This window comes from Equus quagga, chromosome 3 (assembly GCF_021613505.1).
Source record: "Equus quagga isolate Etosha38 chromosome 3, UCLA_HA_Equagga_1.0, whole genome shotgun sequence".
In the NCBI taxonomy this organism is placed as follows: Eukaryota; Metazoa; Chordata; class Mammalia; order Perissodactyla; family Equidae; genus Equus; species Equus quagga.
The window spans coordinates 90,310,030-90,332,206 of record NC_060269.1 but is presented as its reverse complement, the minus strand read 5'-3'; the positions used below and the strand labels follow the sequence as shown (position 1 = coordinate 90,332,206).

The following is a 22,177-nucleotide window of genomic DNA, read 5'->3' as shown; positions in this document are numbered from 1 at the left end:
CTCGAGGGCCTGCTATGTGCCATGCTGAGACAGCCTTGCGTCTCACGGAGCTCATATTCTACTGGGTGGGGAAAAAGTACTAAATAAACAATATGTTGTATGAGTGACATGAAGAAAAGTGAACAGGGCTAGGAGGCTAGAAGTGTTGGGTGTCGGGGTGGTAAAGGAAGGCCTGATGGCTGACGGAACGTGTGAGCAGACGCCCGGAACAAGTGAGGGGTGAGCAACGCAGTTACGGGGGGGAGGAGTTCCAGGCAGAAGGAGCAGCAAGTACAAAGTCCCTGAGGCTGGTGCACTCTTGGTGTGTTTGAGTAAGGAATGTCAATGTGCCAGAAGAGGAGGGAGGAAGAGATGAGGCCATCAAGAATAACATTACAGACTAAGTTGTGCTGCAAAATTACTTTGTGGTTTTTGGACATAATTAAAGTGAAAACAGGAAGAAAGCAGCCTATAAAAATGATTCCAACTAGTGATTAAAACGGACTCGTGTAGAGGGGAACCCTTACAGTCCCTTTTCAGAGCTAATCTCACTTAGCCACCAGCAGGAGCCCTACCCTGAGGGGGTGGGGGCAGCTGGGCAGCACAGGATGTTAGAACTTCTTTCTCAACTAGATACAGGAATTACAGGAACAGTTTGTCCTTTGCAGTTCTCTTTTGCCCAGGGCTCCTGCAGACCCAAAAGGAAGATGGAATGGTAACTAAAGAAGGTCAAACTCAACAGAATTTACTAAGCTGGGCTGTGTACTGTGTCCTCCCAACCTCTCCATCCTGACTCAGCCTGAAGAAGGACTGGAGTTTTCCTGCATTTTTATTCAGACTGCTCTAATCTGAATGACTGTGGCCTGCCTATTTAGAGGTGTGCATAGGGGATAGTGTATACCTGGCTGTCAGCTTCATCTGCTCTCTGTTCTCAGCTATGTCTTTCCATCACTCCCAGAATGCCAGGCGCATAGTTTATGTTAACCTATCCCTACCTCTGCTTTCCTGACACTTTCAGTACAGGGAATTGCTTTCCAAAAGACCAGAAGGCTGCACACATTAATACTCAACGTTTGATGAAACAACACATTCCAGAACCTGTTTTTCAAGCAGACAAGTGGCCAGTGGCTAAATAAATATATTCAATGTTTGTTGGCAGAAATTGAAATTTCATCTTATAAAACAAGACTGGCTTTCTGGAATTTTTGTTATTGCCAATACACAGGCCTTCTCTAAGTAAACTAAGCAAAATCAGTTGCTTTAACTACTAATTGACTCCAATATCTAAAACACTTAACTATTTTTAAGATCTTTGCAAAGATTATCTATCTACTTTTAAAAGCTTTGATTGTAAGCTCAGAAAGAAACCCCAAATCTGAATTTCTTGCACATCACTGTTCTGTTCTATTTATGTGCCAAACAGGAGGTCTGTGGATGAGAAGAGGCAGGGCAGCACAGTGGCTGAGAGCATGAGGCCTGGAGCCAGACCTGGTTTGAATGCTGGCTCTGACTTTTGGTATTACGTAACAGCTTTTTGCCTTAATTTCTTCATCTGCAAAATAAAGATGACAAATCTACCTACCATGGGGTTGTTGTGAGGATTAAATAGATCTATAAATATAAAAAGCAACTAAATACATTTTTACATGTAAAGCAAACTACGTAAGCGCTAGCTTTATGACTTTTGTGCAAACTTTTAAAATACATCTTGTAGGACTTCAAGCAATAACTATAGAATAGCTCCATAAAGGATTATTTTAATCAAGCAAAACATGAAAAAAACACATACAGGATCTGTGGCTGAAGAGAGGCAGCGCTGAATAAGGTCCTCAAATGTGGTCTTTAGAATGAGGTGCTCATCTGGAATAGGTTTCTTGGTAATTTTTTCCGTTGGCAAAGACTGCACATGCTGGAAGAAAGAATACCATAAAATGACCACGAAATGACCAGAAGCTACTTACACACAATATCCTGCAACTCTGTGATCAAGGGAAACCAACTACCTTATAGACAGGCTATTCAAAATCAAATGAAAAATTAACATGCGAAATCAACCGGGATAAGCAAAAATGAAAATAAGATATCCAGCAGAAGGTAGAGGCACTCTTCTTACTGCTTCAAGTTTCAAAAACAGGATTGGATATAAGGTGTTTGATTAATTATGGGATATATGTTCATCACTATTGTATGTAACTGATGGGAAGTAGACCTGTGCCAGAAGGAAATAAAAAGAACAAAGCATTTACAAAATTGGCTGGTTAGAGCAGCTGCTTGCTCTGCTTGTTGGCTCATTTTTGTTTATCCTGGCATTCCTCTATTTTTTTTTGTGCAGAAGATCGGCCCTGAGCTAACATCTGTTGCCAATCTTCCTCTTTTTGCTTGAGGAAGATTGCTGAGCTAACATCTGTGCCAATCTTCCTCTATTTTATGTGGGATGCCGCTACAGCACAGCTTGCAGAGTGGTGCTGGGTTCACGTCCGGGATCCAAACCTGTGAACCCCGGGCTGCTGAAGTGGAGTGCGTGAACTTAATCACTACACCACCGACCTGGCCCCTTCTATTCTTTACTCTTTAAGGTTGTTAACTGGGCTATTATCAAACTGCAAGATTAAGCCCAAGGTTAGGATAGATGAGACCGTGATGTTTACTGAGTGGATAAATGGAAAAACAAAGAAAGAATGTTAACATTTTTAAAGTTTTGACTTATTAGTTCATTCATTCAAAAAATATTAGGTAATATTGTGCCAGGCACTGGCTATGTACTGGTGAGCCAATACAGAAATGATCTCAGCCCTCAGGGAGTTTACAGGCTAATGGAAGAGAAAGAAAGTTTAAAAAGTCATAAATGCATGTAAAATAGTAACTGTGGTAGTGAGTGGAACCAACAAAAACTATAACTGGGATTTACCTGAGGGGAAGGCTCTCTTCAGGAAGTTCTATCGGAAGGATGAGTAGGAGCTAACCAGTTAAATAGGGAAGGACAAGCATTCAGGACAGAAGACGAACATGTGCAAAGCAAGGATCGTGACACAAGGAGACTAAAAGAAGGCCATTGTGGCTGGAGCAGAGAGAGAGCAAGGAGGACAATGAGCTGAAGGCTTCCACACAATGTGAAATATTGTGGTCTTTATCCTGAGAAGAAGGGGGAGCTGTAATGTTTTAAGCAGAGAGGAGACAAGACCAGTTTAGAGACTGATCAAAGCAGATGCGGGCAGACCAATCAGAGGCTCCTGCATTGCTGAGGATTAGAGATGAAGCTATCGTGGCCAGACTGCAATCAGAGAGAAGAAGGGATTCGAGAGAGACTCGAAAGTAACATCAACAAGATTTGTGGACAGATTTGAAAGAGAGATTAAAGGCAAAAAGAGTATAAAGATGATCCCCAGGTTTTTGGCTGGATTAAACAGAAAGGATTATGGTGCTGTTCACTGAAACAGGAAACACTAAAAGAAGACTAGGTTTGGGAAGAAGACTATGAATTTGGTTTTGGACATGCTGAGTGTGAGGCGCCTTGGAGACATCCATGTAGGTAGGTAGCTGGATATTACGGCCTGGCTGAACACACACAGCTGTGCAGCTCTCCCTTTCGATGGTAACTGAGCTTCCGGTCTAGATGAGCACGGCATGAGCACCCAGGTCTAAACAAAAGTGAACGGCTAAGTAGCTTCCCAAACCAACACAGACTTGTAATCATGAACAGAATTAACACGCGTCTTTACAATCGATATTCTTGTGGAAAGAAGCAAGTCCTCCCACTTCCATCAAAACACTGGTTTTTATAATGCAACTTTTAATATTCAGAAGCTTCTTAGGCAGAACTCACTCTTAACAGCAAAGTATACTCGTGATAGAGATACAATCTTTTCAAATTTGACTTCAATGAGTCAAAAACAGAAGAACTAGTTTTATACTCGGGCAGGAATCTGTTTCTGTTTCATTGTCTTATGTTGAACTTTGACCCAAGCTCTTTACTTTTCATGAATAGATCAAAATGTTCATCTTTGTATGTCTAAGTCAGTTATATACAAACGTGATACACTTTTCACGGTCTAGAACCCTGCCAACTAGCTGTTTGTATGTGAAAAGCAAGTACAAATTTCTATCTCCATCCAAAGATAAGCCTACAAGTTGTTAGCTCTTACACATACACAAGAAAAGATATAACAACTACATTTTTATATTTTAAAGGGAAAGATCTTTGGAAACAGCTTCTGCTTTGCAACTGTGGATATGTATATGATTCAACTGACCTGAAATTGTGGCTACTGATTAGGTCAAGTGAAACGCCGCAATTGCCAGGTTATAGTAAACACAGACTGGCAAATATATAAGCCTCTTCTAGAAAGTTTGTATGTGGTCATTTCATTGAAAAATAATATACATACATGATTAATCTTAAAAAAGAGTACTATTTTTTATTTAGGTTGTCTAAATTGAAACTAAATTTAGATGTTTGTTAATAAAAGTATAACTATAAAAGTTAACACATTAAAAAAATGTACTGAAATAGAGCTATCTCCCCATTCCACTTCCACAGATTTACTGTTACCTGGATGGTATTTCCAATAGGAGCCCCTGGGGCGCCTTCAATATTGGGCTTTGAGAAAGATGGTGGCATGCCTGGTTGACCAAGAGGTTGCTGTATGCCATGGAAGGGCTGGCCACCTGGAAGATGTGGCTGTGGGAATGAAGCTTGGCTTGACAGTGGTACTGGAGCTGAAGGCTGTTGCTGTAGCATCTGTGACTGAGGGTCACCCAAGGGGTTCATGATTGGTGATGTGATGGGAACAGGAGGCATAAAGTTTTCAGGCATCTTTCAGAAGATGGAAATAAAAGACACCAAGAGTAAGAAAAAACCAATAGCAACATTTCCTCAGCTTTAAATAAGGGAATTAGACTATTTCATGGTTAAAAAATTTTTTAAATAGTAGTAGAATACTTTTTTCAAATGAAATTTTATGCAGAATTCTAGAGTAAAATATAAAAGTAGAGCTTATCTGACTAAAAGGGGTGGGGAGCATAAACCTGGACCTCTCAGTTTCCCCTTTGCCTTCCACACTTACTCTCATAATGGGGAGCCAAAACCATGTGTTTTTGAAAGAGGATGTCAAAGCATGAGGAATTATATCTACAAACTCTGGAATCAGATAACCAAATGTGTGTTCAACGTGATCAGCATGTAATACTCTTTTCCTAGATCACTAGGTATGTATTACCTATCAATTCAATCACACTAAAAGTACAGTCCTACGCTACTTAACAACGGGCATATGTTCTGAGAAATGGCGATTTTCGTCATTATGTGAACATCATAGAGTGTACTTACACAAACCTAGATGGTATAGTCTACTACAGACCTATGCTATATGGTACTAATTTTATGGGACCACTGTCGTATATGTAGTCCATCGTTGGCCGAAATGTCATTATGTAGCGCATGACTGTAGAAGATTGTTTCTGATTATTACTAACCTAAATTTTAGGTTTTCTTGCTCACTTAGTGCCTTTATGTTATAGCCTCTCACTATACTTGGGGGAAGGAGATCACCAGGAGTTTAAAAAAAAAAGGTAGAAAATAAAATGACTTGGGGAGAAAGAAGGAAAGAAGAATCTTATTTTGTGTGCTAATAGCTCTCAACAGTGCTCAGCTACAAGGCTATTTCTTCATTCATATTATATGTGATAGACAAAAACAGTCCAAAACATAATTACCAAATTCATGATTACTCCTGGAGCCAAAAGACCAAAGTAACTGCCAACAATAAATCATTTGAGAAGCCTGAAATTTTGTTTCCTACTCTTTGAAAGAGACCTGTTGAGAATTTACATCCTGCCTTCTAAAAGGGGTTTAATTCATACCACCATACTGTTTTCTACTTTTTTTCCGTCCCTTCACGGATTAGAAGATGCAAGTTGAAAGACACTTTAAATACATCAGTCAGTAAGTTTTGCCTTTAAAAGGGTCAGTGAAGTATGGTGCACATCAGGTGGCTACAACTGGATGGACATCTTTTTCCAGTACCTTCTTCTTCTTGGGTATTCTGTTCAAAGCTGGAGGATCATTCCAACCATTCTGAGGACCTAAAAAAGATAATAGAGGACAGTTTGCTTAGAATCCTTAAAAGAAGAAAACTAATTGTATTTATCATATAATACCTTCAAATTCTGCCAGAACCCTGAGATAACTATCACAAAAGTTTTACCAGCTGAGCTGTGGGGGACCACTCTGTAGCCCTGGATTCTCAAACTCATTATCTCTAATAATCACAAGACCTTGGTTAAGTAGGCAAGACACCTTGACATTATTTCCATTTAAAGTGAAAGAGCTGTGCTATATTTAAGGACAGTGAAGTCTTTATGTCTATACTGGTGTATAACGATCAAAGATCAGTTAACAGTTCTCTCCTAATAAAGAAAAAAATAAATCACTTGAGTCTGCTAAAAAAAGGCTTCTGATATATTCAACATACAAAAAAGAATAAAAGTAGCAACCTCCTATTTCCCAAGAGAGCAATTCAACATAAGCAAGTCAGCGTAAGCAAATTATTCAAATGACAGCAATATTGTTAAAAGAACATACCTTAAATACACGACATCAACAATATTTATCATCTTTGCCTTAGGAATTACTTATAAGGCAGAAAAGGGCATTCAAATATCTGATAAGCATTTTTTTCAATGCCATAAAAAAAATTCTAGGTTGCCAGTCAATATAAGATTAAACTAGTCAACTTTAGGAAATTTCTTCTAAAAAACAAAAAACAAAAAAACTTTGTCACCTCAAAGTGAGAAATGGACATAAGTAGCAGAACTAATTAAATACTTTAATGTCAGTATCTTTAAAGAAAAAAGGAATAAAACATACCGGAAATAAGATAGGATAATTTCTCAATCACAATATAATAATTTGACTTTTCACTGAGTTTGGGGTATGTGTATATGTAAAGACAAAAAATTACTCTTCTTTCAACAACTTAACCATTCTTTCAGTATTTTACCTTTTATTTGTTTTATTGATCTCCACAATATTATACCACAACAAAATTGCTTAGCAAACCAAAGAAGTTGTGACTCATACTAATGTTGTAGAAATTTTTTAAAAAACAACTTCTCTTAATCAGCGTATAATCATTTGCCTTGATTTTAAAAATAGAATTAGTTTTCTACAAGTCTACTAGGAGATAGAATGTGAAATAAGTCTCAAAACACTCAAGAGCTAATCACAAAATCTTAAACGACAGGCTGCTATCTGCTTAACAAATTTTTAAAGTTCTGGTCATACACAGATGAATCATTCAAATCTCTCCCATCACCTTCTAATCTTACTCATATCTCAGACAATCTTGATATAGTCGTTGTCTTGATGCTGTATAAAACAGATGACTTTCATGATTTAAAGCTATTTGTGTCACCATGTTAATTCAATCAGTTCTAAGACTTTTTTTTTTTAAATTGCAGTTTCAGGTGTATTAGTTTCAAGTGTATCACAGTGACTTGACATTTATTTATATTAGAAAATAATCACCCTTATAAATAAGACTAGTTACCATCTGTCATCAGAGGACTTTTATAACATTGTTGACTGCATTCCCTATTCTGTGCACTGCATCCCATGACTTATTTACTTCATGACTGGAAGTTCGCACCTCTTATCCCCTTCACCTATTTCGCCCTTCCTCCCACCCCCAATCAGTTCTAAGATTTGATTCAAAAAAGAAGTTAAATTAAAAAATGATAATGATCAGATTTAGGATTATTATCAGCTTTGAAGTTCACATGCATTATTATGAATGTCCATTCATTAATTGTATTCAATGATTCAAAGATTTCTAAAGGTATACATTTTATAACCAATTCACCTTCCAATATAGGTGGCTGGTCTTGCATAGTCTGATTTTCTGTAGACAAAATGTAAAAGTCACTTAAACAGTATTATCAATAAAGACATTCTAAACTCTGCGCATTTTGCAATTGTTTCTTCCTCCATCAACCCCCAGAAAGAATAAACTAATTTTATAAGGGAACAAAGTGTACTTTTTAATCAAGTCACATGAAATGCCTTCTATCTAATTAAGAAAGCAACCACTTTTTGGGGAAAGCAAATTAAGTCGTGTCAGACACAACAAACTCTTAAATATCACTTTTTTTTCTCTTACTGAGCTAGCTGTCTTCTTTAAGAGAAAATTTTATTTCTTCCTATTTAAAATAACATTTCCGTAATTGTTTGCATGGATTCTTCTCTACTATTTGATCAATGAAGCTCAGCAGTATCACTGAAGGGAGAGCACTTCTTAACATAACTACTGTGTCCATTTTAGTATTATAAAGCTGTGAATCCAAATCACCTAAGGATCTTAATAAAATGCAGATTTTAATTCACCAGGCATAGCGTAGGGCCTGAAATTCTATTGTTCTGGCTAGCTCCCAGGTCATGCCAATGCTGCTGGTCAATACCCTCTTTCAGAAGCAGGGATTTAAAGAGAAACGAGAGATTTCTACACTGTCCTGCAGACTTCGGCACTGTACTTGTTAAAGATACGCATGTCAGACAATCTTAACAAGGTGGTGCCACTTGACCGCTAGATTTGGGAGGCGCCAAGGGTCGTATTCTGGAGAAACTATAATTTCTGGGGTCACACCATGAATATCAGCACAAATGAGAACAGGCCCAGTAAATATGTAACCATCTAATATAGTCTTTTCTGTAAGAATATATGGATTTGTAGACTGTTTAGCACAAGTCTTCCAGAAATCACTATTTCTCTTAAGTTTCTGGCAGTGGACAAGAGGAAAGGCGGCTGAAAACTAACACAGCAAATCCAAAACTGTCAGATATTCAGGGTCAGGCCTGGCCTGGCCTCCAATCAAAAGCATGCAGTGGAGGTACATCATATGTACATATAACTTATGGAAATCCAACTATCTTCATTTGGGGACAGACAAACCAAAAGAATATAGCAATTAATTAGTGAGTTCAATTCAGTTTGAGTTCTTTTCAAGAAGCACATGCCCCAGAGAAATTGTGAGGTGGGAGAGGTAACCCCATATCTTGAAATCTCACTGTGTGGTTTATGGATAGACGTTTTTCATACAATATGGCTCCTCAACATAAGCCAAGTTGTTCATCGAGGGCTTAACTGAAGAAAGGAGTGATGAAGGATAACTGACTATAAGTGATTTCCTATTTTTGCCTTAAACGATGACTTTACAACCTAACTTCCCATGTAAGATATGACCTCACAGGACTACAGTTAATAAATCCCTGGGAGTCACTGTGTGCGCATTACGACAGACGACTGACCTGATTTGCAACTACTGATGAATTCTCCAGCACCAGACTTCAGCTTCTGGGCTGAGGGGGCCGATATATTACAAACCTAAAAGTAGTGGAAATACCTTGGCCTTGACCCTTTTTTTCAGGGAGCAGTCTCAAGAACACGCCCTCCTCTCCTGCCCCATGAGAGGCATGAGCAAAAGATGAGAGCAGTTTTTCCTCTAACCTCATGGCAGGACTTAAGACCTGGGTATTAAAACCTCAGACGGTATCCTGATTTTACAATCTATTAGCAGCACAAAAAATTTTGTGGGGCAATTTCATATGAGCTTTTGGTAAAATGACACCAAAGTTATAAGGAAATCAAACCAAATTCAAAGCTGAAGAGTGAAACTGAATCAAATCAGAAACAAAAAGATTCTCAACAGGAACAACCAGCCAGTTGGCTAGCCTGCACAACTTGAGGATGGGGGTGTCTGTTGAATACAAAGTAACAGTTGTACAATAATCAAAGTTACCCTCAAAGCACACTCTAACTGACTCCTCCTAACCTCAAACCACGTTTAGCCATTTATTTCATTTCCGCCCAGATAATCCTTGGTCAAATCTCTTCTCAATTTAATGCAGTTTTATTTCAGCTGTAATTCGAACCCCTTCCAATCTTTTTGCATTTGTCTTTAAATTGACTGTTGAAATACTTTTTAAAAACACAATTAAATTGACCTCCACTTTATAGAGATACACAGGAGACAGTATTATGGAGGTTCATCAGAGATGTGCAAAAGGATACTCTTGGTCAACATTTAAAAAAATTCAGCACAGCATAGTCTCATCTCAGGCATAATTATTTCATAAAACCGTAAAGAGGAGATAATCTTTTTTACTCTTTCAAAAACTATAAAATGGGGATAAAACTCTTACTCTTTTTAAAACATGATGTGACTTTAAAAGGGCATGGAAAAATGGCTCATGGTACAATATTAAGAAAAAAGCAAGATGTAAAATTATGTGTGTGTGTTATGATTTCAATTCTTTAAAAATGCATGCACACATTGGGGGCCGGCCCCGTGGCCGAGTGGTTAAGTTCGTGAGCTCTGCTCTGCTTCAGTGGCCCAGGGTTTCACCGGTTCAGATCCTGGGGGCGGACATGGCACCACTCATCAGGCCATGCATCCCACATGCCACAACTAGAAGGACCCACAAGTAAAAATATACAACTGTGTACCAGGGGGCTTTGTGGGGAAAAAAGAAAAATAGGATCTTAAAAAAAAAAAAAAAAAAAGCATGCATACAATGATACACTACTTCACACCAATTAGAATAGGTGGAATCAAAAAAACAGAAAGCAAGTGTTGGTGTGGATGTGGAGAAATTGGAACCCTTGTGCACTGCTGGTGGGAGTGCAAAATGGTACAGCCACTGTGGAAAACAGTATGGTGGTTCTTCAAAAAATTAAACATTGAATTACTATTTCATCCAGCAATTCCACTTCTAGGTATATGCCCGAAAGAACTGAAAGCAGGGACTCGAACAGATATTTGTACACCCATGTTCACAGCAGCATTATACACAATAGCCAAAATGTCCAGGTGCAGATGAATGGATAAACAAAATGTGGTACATACATGCAGAGGAATAATATTCAGCCTTAAAAGGGAAAGAAACTCTGACACATGCTACATCATGGATGAATCTTGAAGACAGTGAAATAAGCCAGCCACAAAAGGACAAATATTGCATGATTCTACTTATATGAGGTACCTAGAGTAGTCAAATATATAGAGACAGAAGGTAGAACAGTGGTTACCAAGACTGGGAGGAATGGGGAGTGATTTAATGGGTACATAGTTTCGGTTGGGGAAGATGAAAAAGTTCTGGAGATAGGTGGTGGTGATGGTTGTACAACATTGTGAATGTACTTAATGTTACCCAACTATACACTTAAAAATGGTTAAAATGGTAAATTTTATGTTATGTATATTTTACCACATTAAAAAGTTTTTTTAATACATGTGAACACACAAGCATACATATATGTATGTATATATGTGTATGAAGTGAATAAATAAACCTAAATTATTAGTGGTTATATTTGGGTGTTAGAATTACAGATCATTTTAATTTTATTCTTTATACTATTTGGAGTCTTTCAAAATCCTACAGTGAAAAATTAATAAAAATCAAAGGAAAATTAATTTAAAAAGTGAATATGGGACATCACTGGATACTAGAGACACTTATCCACCTTAGTGTCGGGATTAGTTCTCCACAGGGTCTCTGGGGAAGAAGAGAGAACTGCCTGGTCTCAAACGCAGGAGTGGGGCTGCGTACCGTCCTTACTTGAATCCCACTTCTCACTGGGAACCTTCATAGGTATTCTTGCAGGAGCATAATGATAGGATGTATGCACTGGCTAAGATACTTTTCAGTGGATTCACAGAAAATATTAGTGCCAATGGTGTGGAGACTTTTGGCTAGAAGATAATTTGAGATGGAGAGAATAGAGCATCTTTGTCAACCACATACCTCTCCTTTTCCCTCACAGGCCTAGCATGTCACAACAGAAAATAAAAGGGTTACAAAATTAAAAATTAAAATTTAGAAAGACATGAATCCTTAAGGTCATTTTCCAATGACACGAGATAAAACAGAATTTTCCAAAGAAAAGTAAGGAGGGCTATCATGCTCCTCTCCTTTACTTAAAATGTTAAAACCAGATACTTATAATTTGACTAAGGAATGTTTATGAAAATTAAAAAAAAATTTTTTCAGAATACTCTTTCATGAAAATATGCAATATCATGCCCCTTCAAGACTACTCTATGTGAAGAAGCCTAAGACTATATACCTAAATTAAATTTGCCATTATTTAAGAAAACCAATGTTTACTCAAAGACAGCTTCATGATACCTTGAAGGTCATTTTATCAGAAAACAATTTTTTCGAGTAAAATTCTACGGCCTACATATTTGAAAGTGCTCTCCCCTAGCAATAAGCACATATTAAATGAGGGACCAAAAAAAAAAAGTGACAGGCAATATCCTACTTATACTAGACAGTAAAACAGGGAAAACGTCCTGCTTTCTGTGCTGCCACCACTGAAACAACCTTGCACTATCCTAACTCAGGCTGTTCCCATTTTACAGTGAAAACCGGGAGAGGGCCTGCTTCCCTCGCCTCTGCTCCTGCCACGCTGCCCACAATCTATTCTGTAGGCCCTCCCAACTAACCTCCCTCAGGTGCCACTGTGGCCACGCCTCTCAGCAGTTCAAACCCCTGCACGAGGACCTTTCTTTTCTTACTGTGTGAAGTATAAATTTCTTACCCTAGTAGTTAAGGCTTTCCAAAATTTGGCCCAAATGCCAATTTCATGTGCCAACTTACAGCAAAGCTATGTGCTGTTCACTAGAAATGTACTGTCCTTTTTGCCTCCCTACTTCTGCCTTGAAAAATTCTGATACAGACTGAACAGTAACAATTTACTGAACATTTTGATCATTGCAACATTAGTTTTTCTGAGCCATGGGCATATAATTTTCTGGTTCACTAATGGTTAGAGGGCTTGAAAATCCCAGTGTCTGTCAAGAATTAGTCACCGGACAAGTGGAATTTGCAACTCCTACAGAGAACCAAGATATGATCTAAGACACATTAGAACAAAGATAAAATTTCCAGTGATAATTATTTGTATGACCTTAGCAAAATTTTTAGGAAGTCAAAAAATACAATATGTAAAGCTGTAACTGTTAATTGAAATACAGGGTACTATTAACATGCAAGAGGTAACAAAGCAGCCAGCTTAGTGCATGCCGAACACTGAAAAATCGTTTGGCTGCTTCTTCCTATTAGTGACTGTTTCTCAGCCAGATTAGAACAGTCTGTTACTCTGTATATAAGCAAAGATGTTATCACATGGCCAAATGCACTTTTGCTTAAGGAGAAAAAAATACCCATGCAAATATTTAACTTAAATGATGAAGTAACAAATGCCTAAAAGTGTTGCTAAATGATTTTTGTAATTCCAACACTGATAGCTATTTCTATCACATCAGGACTAAACTATCCAGTAAAGAATGAACATGGGCTTTGTAGACTCAGAGACTTGGGTTTGTATCTCAACTTGGAGGCTATCACCCCACAATCAGGAGAACAATATAAAACTCCTAGAGGGGGCCGGCCCCATGGCCAAGTGGTTAAGTTCACACACTCCCCTTCGGCAGCCCAGGGTTTCGCTGGTTTGGATCCTGGGTGCAGACACGGCACCGCTTGTCAGGCCACGCTGAGGCAGCATCCCACAGACCAGAACCAGAAGGACCTACAACTAGAATATATAACTATGTACTGGGAGGACTTGGGGAGAAAAGGCAGGAAAAAAAAAAAAAAGATTGGCAATGGCTGTTAGCTCAGGTGTTAATCTTTAAAAAAAAAAAAAAGCAAAACTCCTAGAAAACTCAAGTTTCCTTAAGGCCTTTTTTTTCCTTTTTTGCTGAGGGAGATTTGCCCCTGAGCTAACATCTGTTGCCAATCTTCCTCTTTTGGCTAAGGAAGATTCACCCCTGAGCTAACATCTGTGTCAATCTTCCTCTATTTTGGATGTGGGTCACCACCTCAGCATGGCCACCAATGAGTGGTGTAGGTCCATGCCCAGGAACTGAACCCCAGCTGCCAAAGCAGAGAGTGCTGAACTTAACCACTAGGCCATGGGGACCCCAGCTCCATAAAAGGTAATTTTTTGAACTCTTTGTTTGAAGAACTGAATTATCACTCCTCTCTAAAAATATCAACCTATTGAACTACATGTATTGAAAATTATAGAAATTTTATTTATGCAGTAAAGGGTGATACATATTGTGCATGTGTGTGATTTTTGATACTCTGGACTTTAATATTATATATCAAAGAAAGGAGGAGATATATGTATAATTCTGGATCCATAAGACTTTATTAGAAAAGAACACTTCCTCAATATATCCTATTTTATGGCAAGTGTTTTCAGTAATTAAAGCTACAGCTTAGCACATAAAAGGAGAAAAATATATACTGGAATTCCCAGAAGCAACTTGAGTATTAGGAGCAAAGCTCATCTTTTTCCCCTTTAGTTCAAAACCACCAGTTATAATATGAAAGGGAAACTATTTTCAAACACCTAAATGCACAGAGCTCTAATTTTACGTGAGGTTTTATGTGATCACAGCTAACATTGTCCTTAAATGCTTTTACTGTATTAATGTGTTTAATCTTCTTTATAAGCTTATGGGTAGGTACTATTATTATTCTGAGGAAACTGAGGCTTAAAGATGTTAAGCAACTTACTCAAGGTCACGTAAACAGAAAGTAGTGAAGCTGGGATACAAACCCAAGAAGTCTAATCCCAAAGCCTGTCTTCCTAACCACTACGTTAGTGGTTCTTAAGTCTGATTCACTGATCCCTTTTTACAACACATGCTTTTGATGCCCCTTTATGATCCTAAAATGAAAATCAGATAATATAACCTACCCATAAAAAATTAATACAACACTCTAACTGTCTAACAGGAGAGATAAAAATAATTTACAAAACATGTATTTCACTATAAAAATAATTTAAAATTAGGATTTTAGTTAGGAAATTTCAGGCGTAACTACAATATTAGACAAAAAACAAATAAAAAACTAGAAATTTCCAAAATGTTTGAGAGGGTGGTTATTAGGCTAATGGAGAATCACTGCACTGCTGTACACTGGCTGGCTGCTCTCTTAGAGAGTCTGTCCGAGCTGTATTCTCTCACTTTTTTCCTTTAGATAAGCATATTAAGATCCCTCCTCACCTTGACAAATAAACATAATAAAAAAATCTGTACCACCTCATTAAGACCCTGTACTGAATAATCTCCATGAATGAGTTTAAGGTACAATTGTAAAAACTGAAAACTTCTCAGTAAGAACACAGAGCATAGGTTAGCTCTAGTAAAGAAAGTGTCAATTAAATCTGGTTCCAAACACCACTTATCTTGCCAATTAATTTCTTACCACTTACTTTAAGTTCAATGGCAGATTATACAGTCTTACCCTTCTCAGGCTCTAAAGCTTTCCTCATTTAGCAACTAAAGTTCATTATGGGAGAATCACACTTTTAGAAATAGTTTTAGAATTTGTTATTGAAGCTCAATCAACACCTCACATTACTCAGTTTACAAACAGCTGGAAATAATTCCCCTCCATCCACCCATGTGTTCATGAAAAAATTAAGGAGGGAGCCAAACCAAAACTCTTTCAAGCGCAGACCTGTTCTTTGGGACGCAGGCAGCTCACTGGCAGCAGGCAGTGTACCTGTTGTTCCAGGAGGCAGTGCATAAGCTGAAGATGATGGTGGAGCTCCTGGTCCGCCATGCTGGAAGGATGCTCCAGAGGAAGAGGGAGGAGGGAAAGAAGCAGTAGGGCTGGAGGTAGGTGGAGAGACCTGGTGCTGTGCTGCGTACAGCTGAGACTGCCCAGAATAGGAAGAAGCAGAAGATATGTAAGGGGTGTTAGGGTAAGTGTTTGAGGCAGAAGGAGCAACAGGCTGCTGAGGTTGATACATTGCTGACCCCCCTGTTCCGAAGGAATACTGCTGGGCTGGTTGATAAGCTACACCAAGGAGAAGAAACAGAAATTTTAATTAGTCACAAGTTTATTGAGATAGCAACAGAAAACCAAAATTATCTCATTCTATGAAAATTATTTTCATCATTCTTCTTATAACAATAAGTTACAACCAAACATTAACACTTAAGTTACACTTTTGATAGCTCAGATGTCCTAAATGTACTAATAGTCACTGGATCCAATATTTGAACGCTGCCATCTCCAGATTGCTGCTGGCTATGAAAATCTGGCTCATCAGACCCAATACTGCAAGACTGACCCTTTTCTGAGACTTCCTCTTCCTGTGAAAAGACTGCAGTGACACCTACCAGCCACCAGATGGAACAATGTGGACTCTCCTTCACAGTAAAGGTTAGAAAGAGTTTGGTGGCAGCTCAAGATCACCCCCATTGTAAGAACTGTAGGGTGAATATTGTTGTTATGAATCAAATATCTTCACCAACATCTAGTAAAATCATCAGCTACTCAAATTCTGAGTTTGAGCACCATTCCAGATTAATAGTCTCTAGGACACCTGACAAAACCATTCCTATGTAATATTTCACATACTATACATAGTTGGTAAGTAAGCAATGAGGCAGCCAACTAAGGTGTTACTGCAAAGACTTGAATCCAGATTGGAGATCTGAATGCCATCACATTCTGCATGACCAGGAATAGGGATGAACCTCTACAGAATGCACCTAGTAGAACTGTACTGGTTCTACTCTGAAGACTGCACTTTCAATGTTGAGCACCTGAGTGAAAAGTTGTATCAAATTTGTATTCACATTAAGTAAGAACATCCATGTTAGCATGATGCTCATTAAAATTAGTTCTTACTAGGTAATGGCCTCTTGTTTTTGTAATAGTTATTTAGTCATATAATTTTCCCCTTTGAGATTTTATTTTTTTGCTCTTCATTTAATTTTTTAAATAATGGTGATATTTTACTTTCTAAGTGTAAACATTTTCTAAAAAAACAAAAGCCAATGGTTGATACACATCATTATTATACATGTGTCAAAATTTATAGAATGTACAACACCAAAAGTGAACCCTAAGGTAAACTATAGATTTGGGGTGATAATGATGTGTCAGTGTAGGCTTACCGGCTGTAACAAATGATTTTACCACTGTGGTGCAGGATGTCGATAGAGGGGGAGGTAGTGCATGGGGGCAGGTGGGATACTGAAACTTTCTGTGCTTTCCACTCAATTTTGCTGTGAACTTAAAACTGCTCTAAAAAATAAAGTCTATTTCTTAAAAAAATAAAATAAATGGAAAACAACAACAAATGTCCCTGGGAACCATTTCTCCAAAAATGATTTGTCTCATCTTGCTTGAAGGAAAAGAATATGTACGAAATAATTTCTAAAATTCTATTTTTTAATACCAAAATCATGGGAAAACTGACCCTCTTTAACAGGTCTTAGTAAAGGCGCAGGAAGAGGAGCCAGCTGTTCTGAACGGACTGACATAGGAGCTGTTCCCTAGCCTGTTGATTCAGGATGCTTCCTAGGGAAACCATGTTTCTCTATAGCAAGGACTTCATCTGACACAGAATGGTTCCTTCTCTACTTGTGAAAATTGATTTGATCATGGCTTTGGAGCTTCAAAGTAAATGCTTACTACTTTAGATAAGACATGCCTGTGTGAAAGGACTTGCGGCCAGGCTACTTACGCTGTGGCTGTGGATAAGGTGGTATCTGGGTGTGCATATGACCTGGAGAGGTGGGAAGTGGTGCCACGGCAGCATTTGGATTAACATTTCCATGCATTATGAAACCTGGAGGTGGAGGATTTTCTCCCTAGGAAATGAGAATATGGTAAAGAGGAGGATTACATTTAGAACCAAGAATCTTACCAGATAGATTTATAATCTCTGAAATGGAACTGTTTTTTTTTTTTAAACTTTATTGTGTAAGAAACATTGCATGTTATACATTCTATCTTCTTCAGAACACATTTTCTGAGCAACACATTGTGAGTGATTTAAAGATCAGACAGGTCCAAAGTAGTAATTGCAATGAATGGCAACAGATGCTAATAGCCTCATAACATAGTGTCAATGATATTTATAATGTGTCACCAGGATTGTCCATATCTACTAAATTCCAGCTTCTACTCCTCACTTTGGAAATATTAAGTATAAAAGCCACAAGGGAACTTTTGCTTCTCTTCAATTTCTGCAATACTCACAAAAAAGAAAAAAGAAAAGAAAAAGGAAATATCTTCAATGAAATTAGATTTAAACCATTGTTAGAACCTTGGTTGATGTTATTCTAGCTCAAGTCAATTTAGAACTGCAAAAGAAGGAGAGAAGGATAAGAAAATAAATTGTGCTAAAAATTGCTTCTTGCATCCCAAAAGTATTAAAATGCAAGCAGGCAGACAGACGGGGGGAGAGGAACTTGAGAAAGGGGGGGGTAAAGATCATATAACTATATATATATTTAGGTGAGCAGAATTCTGCTCAAAGAGGAAGAACGAAGATATACCTGTGTGTCAGAGGGAGAGGCTGCAGGTGGATGGCTGGGAAGTGCGGTAGGAGTTTTGTTACTCCAGGTAGTGACAGTAGGGGCAACTCTAACCTGAATTGAACAAAGAAATACTAATCACAGAAAATAAAAAATGGAAATGTTAAAAGAAGAAGAAGAAGAAAAAAACCCAAACGGCATTAATAGCCAGATGCAAAGCAAAAAATATGAGCAGAAAGATGGCATACGTTAGTCAGGCAATTGCTTCCAAGGTAGCTGGGATTCCAAAAGAAAAATACACATTCACAACAAAACATGGGGAAGCAGGCAGTAGAAAAATCAATATAAAAACCCAAATCAAAGCACAAAGAACAATGCCATTCAAGTGTCAAGAATAAGGGGGAAGAGCTAGGTCCTGTAAGTAGGGAGAGAAAGAAGACATTCCGAAAAAAAGAAGATAATTGAGTAAAAAAGTGATTTTGAAGCATTAATAGTATTCATGCTACTATATGATCTGTAAACATATTGCGGTAGGCTCCCTTTTTTGGATTTCATTAGAGCCACAAAAATCATATTAGTCCCATATGAGGCTTAGAATCATACAATCAGAGAATATTAAAGATCATCCAGTCTAATCCCCCTCCTTCACCATTGAGAAAACCAAGGCCCAGAGAAATGAAGGAGTGTGCTGAGGTCCACACAACGCATTGGTGATGAAGCTAGGATTGATTCCAAGCCAGTGTCTGCCACACTATGCCATATTGCTTACCCTGGAGTCCAGAAGTTTTCAAACATTTTTTTTAAGCTACCAAAACCTTTTTCGTCAAGTAAATCTTTGTAGAAACTCCAATTTATAAACAATTAATAGAAAAGATGTGCTGTTCGAAATGGGAGTGGCACTCCTCCTAATCTGACCTCCCTTTTATCCCTTTACTTCTGCCTATAAACAGTCCTTTAAAACCACAAGCTACTATCCTTACTCAGCTTATCACAAACTTTAATCAAGAAAATCACTGTTTATGATTGAATTTGTTTTTCTTAAAGCATGAAACTCCTAAGTCAAAGTATAACAAAAGTCTTTCGATACTTTTACATTTTCCCAGAAAGAGATAAACTGAAGGACATATAGAGTAAAATATTCTCTTCTTCCAAGGTAGAGAATGCCTTACTTCAGTACCCTGAGAGACAGTGTGGCAGAACTCAAGGCACCTGGGAGTTCCAATTCCAAGCTGGACATTAACCAGCCACGCAATGCTGAGAAATTCAAACTTCGAGGTATCTTAAAACTCTGGGATGTTTGCTTGAACTCTCCACCTCTCAGTTCTCCCAGCCATCACATGATTTGCTCTACTTATGTCATAGACTATCTAAGCCTGCTGCAATCTCCACAAGAGTGGGGAATGTACTCTGTTTTGTTTACCAACATACCCTCAACAGGTAGAATAAAGATAGGCACTCACGGTAGGCTCTCAATAAATTGTCAAATGAATGAAAAAACAAAACAGAAAGTTCTCTAGATAGTTACAATTATATTCAAATGTAATCTATTCTGATTAAGAACTAATCAAAGTACAATAAACAAAAGAGCATTAATTTTTTTTTTTAGTTTTTCATGATTTCATATTTACTTCTGCTACAGTGAAATGTAAAAAAGAGCCTGTCAATTCTATCAGCAATTTATTCTATTTTAAAGTGGCCAGAGTACCTATGAATTTTATCAATCAAGACCATTTATTACTTATGAAAATAAACTTCTCAATTAAGAACATAAAGTTTATCTGCTGGTCTGAAATATAATTTTCCATATGAAATAGTAAAAGACAATAAGAGGACACATTTTATGCCACTAAATGTTTGATAATTTTAATTAAATTAATTAATCAATAAGAATGATCTAATCATCTTCACATTCCCCATGACCTACAGCTTCATAAACCTTCGGTCATTCACTTTTTGCTAAGACCCAAGTTGTCCAAAAAAAGTTTGCATTCTGGATGTTCTTTATTGTGCTGATACAGAAGACAAAGGAAACCTATACTAATGAATCAGAAAAGAATACTCAATAAAAGACTACTTTCAAAAAATATTTTATAAAATTAACCAAATCACCACAAAATTGTTCCTGCTACTTTACTTACAGTTTGCTAGATGAATCAAACTGTTGAAGTTTCAAGAACACAGGTACATGTGTAAAGGAAGTCTGAGTGATGGAAAAACAAGAAGAAATCTCCCTAGAGAGCTTAATTTACATCTAAAATATAATCTGTCTGACTAGATTAGAGGAATGATCAAAAAAAAAAATCATAAAAACCACTTTCAAGGGGCTGGCCCCCGTGGCCGAGCGGTTAAGTTCACGTGCTCCGCTGCAGGCGGCCCAGTGTTTCATTGGTTCGAATCCTGGGTGCAGACATGGCACTGCTCATCAGACCACGCTGAGGCAGCGTCCCACATGCCACAACTAGAAGGACCCACAACGAAGAATATACAACTATGTACCAGGGGGGCTTTGGGGAGAAAAAGGAAAAAAATAAAATCTTTAAAAAAAAAAAAAAAACCACTTTCAAGAATATAAAAGTATAATTATTAAATCAATATGTTGTCTAGCTTTATCACAACAGGTAAGGTCTCTAACCCAACAAACTAAAACCACCAATTTGAACGGCATATCACTCACATGGGGATAATATTGTTGAGTCGGAACTCTTGGCATCTGTGTGTGGCCAGCGACCGGTCCAGGCCTGCCCCTGGGCAGCTGCTGCCTCTCGTAAGGAATTTTAGGTGATTCCTGCCCTAGTGTGGGCTCTCCTTGTGCTCTACAAAGTCTATCACGAAGCTGCACAATATTTGGCTACAAGAAGCAATGGAAGAAAACAAAGCAAATTGTTAAGAGTTCACCCAACTATATGACAGCATGTTGATTTTCTTCAATAAGCTTGATCATGCATATGATTTTTGTCCATATGCTGTGTACTATACAACAGACCCCGGTATATCAGGTTTTGACATCATGTTTTCTAACGCTCAAGACTGACACCAAAGGTCCATGATATACAGTGTAACTTGTAATTTAACTCAGGCAGGGATTCGAATTATGCCTGCCACATGGTAGTATGTAAGATCAATGCCACTTATCAATACTGTTCTTTTGCTGTTTTCTTGTAGTTGAGCAATTCTCGCAAATCACAGAAGTAGTTAAAAAAAATACAACTGTGCTTCTTTGTAGGGAAAAAAGGCCCCCAGTGAGAATCAACTGCTAAACATGGTAATGGAAGAAAATGGTGATCTAAGAAAGAGATAAAAATTAATTTAAAAAAAGAGATGTTTGAAATCAATTAAAAGAGTAAGGTGTCAAACTTAGGGTAGCTTATACACATCTACAATTATACAGATCTACAATAAGTATGAGTTGACCATATACATTTTCTAGATAATAAGAACAAAAAAGCAATGTTAAAATGTTTTAGCAAGAATTTATTTTAATATCTTTAAAAATTATAAATTTCCATAAATTCATTAAAGGTTTCACGATGTCATTTAAACTTTTTTGGTATACTTTATTGCCTTTGATAGAGGAGAATTATTAACTATAATGATAACACAAAGTCTCAGGACATATTCACCAGAAAATACCAAGTGTCTACTGTGATACATAGGAGGAGGTAACATCAAAATTACGATTTTTGCACAAAGAATGTCCTTTAAAAGTCCAAAGAAAAGCATGAAGACTAATGTACGGAAAATGTATGTGGTTATAAATGGTATTGAAAATAATTTAATTCTGAGGCTAGACAATCTAAAGGTCTTAGATTAAGTTACTCTTAAAGTGTCTTATATCTCAACA

General features: G+C 37.6%; 1 protein-coding gene across 16 annotated transcripts in view; it reads right to left on the bottom strand.

Moving 5' to 3' along the window:
- Positions 1-22,177, bottom strand: part of SEC31A (SEC31 homolog A, COPII coat complex component) — a 78,912-nt gene that overhangs the window by 2,918 nt on the left and 53,817 nt on the right. For 3 of the 16 annotated variants that reach the window (XM_046655671.1, XM_046655675.1, XM_046655672.1), the window contains 8 exons: positions 21,011-21,184; positions 18,358-18,450; positions 17,541-17,667; positions 15,518-15,859; positions 7,839-7,877; positions 6,002-6,060; positions 4,529-4,792; positions 1,769-1,888 (listed from right to left, as the gene is read on the bottom strand). In XM_046655671.1, coding sequence (XP_046511627.1) covers positions 1,769-1,888; positions 4,529-4,792; positions 6,002-6,060; positions 7,839-7,877; positions 15,518-15,859; positions 17,541-17,667; positions 18,358-18,450; positions 21,011-21,184 — 1,218 coding nt within the window. The remainder of the gene's footprint in view (positions 1-1,768; positions 1,889-4,528; positions 4,793-6,001; positions 6,061-7,838; positions 7,878-15,517; positions 15,860-17,540; positions 17,668-18,357; positions 18,451-21,010; positions 21,185-22,177) is intronic. The other 13 variants (XM_046655673.1, XM_046655678.1, XM_046655677.1 and 10 more) reach the window with 8 other exon arrangements.